General features: G+C 38.1%; 1 protein-coding gene across 2 annotated transcripts; it reads left to right on the top strand.

Moving 5' to 3' along the window:
* The first annotated feature begins 276 nt into the window (after positions 1-276).
* Positions 277-1,907, top strand: LOC113502477. Of its 2 annotated transcripts, XM_026884060.1 has the most exons (3): positions 278-721; positions 934-1,327; positions 1,713-1,907. In XM_026884060.1, exons 2-3 carry the CDS (start codon positions 948-950, stop codon positions 1,723-1,725), a joined length of 393 nt encoding a protein of 130 aa, XP_026739861.1. In that variant the 5' UTR covers positions 278-721; positions 934-947; the 3' UTR covers positions 1,726-1,907. The 2 variants fall into 2 exon arrangements, with proteins under 2 accessions (XP_026739860.1, XP_026739861.1); XM_026884059.1 differs by lacking the exon at positions 1,713-1,907 and having other exon boundaries at positions 277-721; positions 934-1,564.
* Positions 1,908-6,000: the final 4,093 nt, after the last annotated feature.

Raw genomic sequence — 6,000 nt, 5'->3', positions numbered from 1 at the left:
CAACAACAAGAAATAAATAAGTCATGTGCACATTTTACCTATTTAATTATTAATATTATATACTTTGTGTCTGTATTGTTTTAGATATAATATTTAACCATTTGTTAAGTACAGTTTACAATAATTTTAATACAATATTATTTAATTTTTTAATAGTGTTTTTATTGGATGTACCTATAACATAGCTTTAACACATGACGAACAAATGACTGAGCTCATGGCTAAAGTACAACTGCACAAGTTGATCGATCACATGTTAAGCTACACTTGATACGGTCGGTCCGTGAATGGGTGAGCATCTATGCCATAACGAGTATCTCTATAGAAGGAACAAATGTTTGTGGATCACACAAATTCTTGTCCTGCCCGGAAATAAAACTCATGACATGCCTTTAAGCCGGGCTCAGAAGTAGGTGGTGACCTATAACCCTATAACACTCGGCTACTCAGTCAGTCTAAGTGTAAGGAATTCCAAATAGTTTGCAAATGAAACACTGGCTTAAAATCAGTAAAACTTCTAAAAAAGAAGATTTTAAAAGTAAATTTATGACATGACGAATGTGACAAATATTTAGCCGAGGATTTTTTGCTATCCCGACGTGTTTTTTATATTTTATTTTTTTATGTAATTTTTTTTACACTTTTTGTTTACATTATTTTACAGCTACATTAAACCGATGAAACGAATTGGAAAAATAGTTTTTCGTGGCAAAGTGATAAGGTAATAAAGTAAATATTATATTCCAGTAAATTAGAATGTAATTGAAAGATTTGTTTAAATTCTTGCTATAAACATTCCTGTTTGGTTTGTATTCTGGTAAAACGGGCTGATTATTATTAGTAGGTACCTGTCTAATCCCCAAAGAGCTCAAAGTATAAATATATACCTCAATTTTGGACTTGATCATTTTATCAATCAATTTTTCATTTCAGATACACGCCCAGCCATGTGTCGCACTGCGCACGCGCTGTTACAAACCGGGATATGTGGTATACAGATGTTAGTGAGGGTCTTTATGACCGTCATCCTTATGATAGAGAACGTCATTAGGATGGTCCTGCAAACGTTTTACAACTTCATATCGTTTTTGTTGCAAATGATATCGCTGATACCAATCTGCATAGTGTTCCTCCTGACGGCGCGGCTCAAGTGCTTCATGTGCGGCGGCGGCGGGCCCTGCCCCGTCAACAGGGGCGGCACCTGCGACTGCCTCATGTCCTTCATCGCCATCGTCATCATCTTCTTCATATTCAGAGCGACTGGAGTTCTTGACAAAATATTCTACAGCTTGGGATACGCTAAAGCTAAACCCTTAGCCCACACGAGGTTCGTGCCCACACCTGGCGACATTACTGAGTGCTCTAGGAACGATTCCACCGAGTCCAGTTCTTTCGAAACTACTTTGGCGATGATGGATTCCGACTCGTCCAGCACTACCGACATGTATAAATTACAAGAGTATTTTTATAATCAGGACCTCTCTACAAAAGATTCGCCTTATAGAAATAACACTACGACAACCATATTTTATTATGTCGTTTGAAATTAAATGTATCCAAAATGTTTCTTTGCATTATTTCTAGTTTTACCTAATGATTCATGTTGTTGTTTTGTAAGCGGATGTGTTTAATTTGTTACCGTTTTGAACAGGGTTTTTTTTGGTTTATGGTACAATCTGGAACCAACACTTTGACTTGCTTTGTTTCAACAGAGTTGCAAACTGAGTGGTGGCAGCGGTGGCAGCGAGGCAGACAGCGGCGCGGGCCCGACATGCTCGTGCCTGCGCCTCGCCACGGCGGCGACCAGCCGGCCAGACGGACTAGGCGAATTGTTTTGGCTAACACTTGTAAAATGTATCCGAATATTTTCGGTATTTTTGTAAAAGTAAATTGCTAAATTCTCCCCATTTACCGCCTTTTGTCTATATGGATCCCTAATCCTTATCATGCTTACATAGTTAAATAAATTTGCTGAATTGTGGGGAGGTAGAAGAATTGAAATTTGACTCATCTCTGCCTCTGCTGCTATCGCCGCCTGAAATCGCAACCAAAGCATCGCCATCCAACTCTCGAAGTGTCATACTATGGTAGGTATATTATTTCGTAGGGAAATCTGTATTCTATACAATGAATCTAAAGCCACGGAAACAATAGGGGACAACTGGAGCAACATGTTCTTCAACTACGTGGAATATGCCGAGACAGGTGTCGCGGAACATTTTGTCGACCATTAGCTTCTCAGTGTGGCAAATGGCAAATGACAAATGGCACAACACTGACTGACGGGACACGTGCGCCCACTCTCGAGGCGGGACCAAGCAACATGCACATGCGTCACTTACCATGTTGCGGGACACTATGCAACGTTGCAGCGTCACGTATATTTCGTGCTGCGCATCATGTTGCGGGACAAAATGTTCCCTAGCGAACTCTTGTAAAAAAAAAAATACACAGGTACAATGTTTATGACATAGTCAGGAGACTTTTTAGCTTTGTCTGTTAAGGAGAACGGTGGCAAGAAAATGGGATATGGAAGTCCGATTGCCAAGTCAGAGTATTTCAATTTCAGTTCAATTCAATTCACATCCTACCAGTAAGACCACTACATTCTTAAGGCCGTCCATATTGCACTCATACGGTTTAACTTCTAAATCCAAGACAAATGTTCGTAATAGATATGGACTTTTGTTACTGTCTATTTTTACAATAAATTAAAATAAACTAATATTTACATTTTTCAAAACTATATCAATATAAAAAGAAAAATATACATTATTTACAAAGCGTCAAAAAAAACATCTGCATCCCTGTCAAAGTCGGGAAACGTGCCTAGAAGGCTGGCTGCATTGCCACGTTGTATGGCAATGCTAATTCTTTGAGCAAAATATAGACCAGCCTCCTGATCATGGGTAGAGTCCACCAAACGCTTTGCGAGTTCTGTATAAAGAACTCGTGCACCTGGTCCCCATGTCCCGAACGTTTCGACCCCAAACGGGTCAAAAATATAATTACCAATAAGGTAATATATTTCCGCCGTTTTAGCGCTTCCGCGGCTCCACCAGCAGCGCCCGGCGAGACCGCTGATCTTAGAACTTGGGATGGAACGGCGAGGGTGTCGACGCATGTCGCGTCCCACACCAAAGGCTGACCCAATTTCCACATATTCCGTATTCCGTCAGGTCTCTTACCATCGTTGCGCACCAAACCATTGGGTTCTAAAACGGCAGGTACACCAGCAGTGACAAGAGCACGACGAATGATGTCATTAATATTTGCATGACGCGGTATACGCCCCGCGCTCCTGCTGCAGGACAGGCCATGATGATCAAGGCAATAGACTCTTTCACCGCATTGGCAAAGATGAGATGCGACACATTGTACACCCAAACGCAAACCAATGGCGAGCCGGAGAGTATTGTTATCCAACATCGTACCTATGTTGGCTGAAGGTAATGTCTATAACCAGAGGCCCGATTCCCATTCTCCTACAGCCGAGAGACGAACGCCCTCTGCAGTAATCCAAGATTGATTCGTGATCAACGCGACAGACAAACTTTCTATGTGTACTTGTACCATATTTGACTACACTAAATAATAACGAGGTTCTTAATTATTGTCGACTATCATGAGTCTCTTTTGTGATGGTCGGCTTCCCTTTTTAGCATAAAAACTCTTTCGTTTCTTTTTCATGACAATCTGCTCTGATTTATCCATTGATTTATTTAGTAACATCTGTGTGTTTTGTCAAAATGACAAATTCAGTCAGTATATAAATTGGCGGTAGAAATCTCAATTGTAATAAAAATAAAATGTGAAAAAAAAGTACCAGGCATTTCATTATGCTACTTAAAATATTGAAAGAAATCTACATAAGTAAAAAGTTGAGGTGTATACATTTTTGTTGTGGGTCTTCTGTCGTCCAAAATCATGTGCTACGCGTTGATTTTCTTGCCGATATTCTGCGCTTTGCAGACAGTTGTACGTATTTTGATGACCGTGCTGCTTGCAATTGAAAACATAATCCGTACGACAATTCTTGCTGTGAGCAACTGGGTGTTGACCAGTATTCATGCTATCACCATGATACCCCTGTGCTGCGCTTACTGCTGCTCGAAGCACTGCTACACCACAGCAGCGTGTTCACCACCCTGCTACATCAGACACACCAACTGCGGCTGCGTTTTGTTTACAATTATGGTCTTAGTCTTCATACTAGTCATCTATTACTACACCACCTGGATTGAAGATCTTTTTGAGAAGTTCGATATCGAGTTACCTTGTTTTTTGAAAAAAGACCAAGATATCCCTAAAAATAAAGACGATATTCCAAATGAAGAAGCCCTGAAGACCGAAAATCCAACAACAAATTTTACTACTCAGTTATACACAGCCACAAACCAGTCTCAATCGTCTCAATCTACTAGCAAACAGCCGAATCAACTCAGAAAATATTTTGAAAAAATTGTAAAGAATGAAAAACTTGAAATAAGAAATTACTTAGATGACATGTATGTTGATAAATTTAAGAAAGAAAAATATGAAGAAGAGAATAAAAGGGAAGATCGAATGCTTAAGGATACGAGTACAATTGGACCTCTGGATACAACAGTAATGGAAGGTATTCTAGAAGAAGATTATGTAAGCTTTTTTGAAGTAACAAGTAAAACAAAGGGTATGCTAAAAATATTGGAAGACATTGTAATAACTACTAATAATCCAATGAAGAATTACTTTGGATACGTCGTTTAATTAAAAATAAACGTATTTATTTATAATTTTTGTGTTTATTAAGTTGCTATAAAATAACTAGAAAACATAGTCGGGAATAGTGCACGCTTCACGTTGTTTGTCCGCGATGGACTCCGAAACAACTGTGAAGATAGAATAACTTATACAAACCTTATCTTACCTTATAGCTCATCTCTCTCCCTCCAAGTATATGTGTGCTTAGTTTCATGAAGATCAGTAAAGTAGTTTATAATACGACATATAGGTTTATAGTAGATGTCATGAGTTATTAGTTTTCAGTGCTGCCGTAGGTGATCTGTTCGATAATATTAAAAAAATTGTTTTTTTTTTCAAGGAAAATCCAAAGTATTGAATAATTTTACTCTACACTACAACTCTTCATTGATCCAATAGGTTTTTTTAGTGCATACTATATAATAATACATAATATGTTTGATTCGACCCTGGAACCAGGTAGTTCGTTTCATAATATACTTTATTCTGCCTTCAAGTCATCCTTGAAATAATATGGTGGCGGCCCATGAAGGAAATCGAGTGATATCTTTTTGCTCACATAACTATATAGTATAGAGAGTGTTAAAGGGGTATTAATCGTACACGTAAAGAAACAACAGCTATGTTTATTATTTGATTTATTTTAAACATTCATTCGAAAAGGTAAAACAACTTAATCAGTACAAATCAATACAAACAATAACTTACCAAATAATCTTGCCACGAAGTGCACAGTCCGGTTATCACTGAACGAATGACGCTCGGTCGGTGCGCTCTTGACTTTATATAGTGTGACGCAACCACAATGGTGCCGACCGAGCGTTGTCGTTTCACAACTTAATTTTACTTTTATATTTATTTATTTGTAAATAAATTAGAATAAGATTATTTGATTACATTACATTATTTTATTACAATGGATTATGAAAGATAATTTGAAATAAATGAGAACAGGAAATGAACTATTATTGTATACAATAAATAAATCATGGCGCCAACTGAGGCGTCATCGTTTTAAAACGTTATTTTAAATATAATATCATGTAAACGCTAACAAGAGTATGCTCTATTGGAAGTTGAGTACTCCAGGTCTTAGCGGCTTCTGAATACGGCGGCCTTTAGCAGTCGCCTCTTCGTCCCCCGCTGGCACTGTTTTTTTTTTTCATTCGAACTTTTAGGTTGTTGTCAACAGCAAATGCTGGCCACTATTTGAAATACTATAAATATTTGACAAAGATTGCAATTGACATTGTTTAG

The sequence above is a fragment of the Trichoplusia ni genome, chromosome 17, assembly GCF_003590095.1.
Source record: "Trichoplusia ni isolate ovarian cell line Hi5 chromosome 17, tn1, whole genome shotgun sequence".
NCBI lineage: Eukaryota > Metazoa > Arthropoda > Insecta > Lepidoptera > Noctuidae > Trichoplusia > Trichoplusia ni.
Note: the sequence above shows the minus strand (reverse complement) of the source record. Positions and strands in the feature narration are given on the sequence as shown.

Bases quoted from the DNA above. Each gene is read 5' to 3' on its own strand.
- LOC113502477 (XM_026884059.1), top strand. From the start codon at position 948: ATGTGTCGCACTGCGCACGCGCTGTTACAAACCGGGATATGTGGTATA.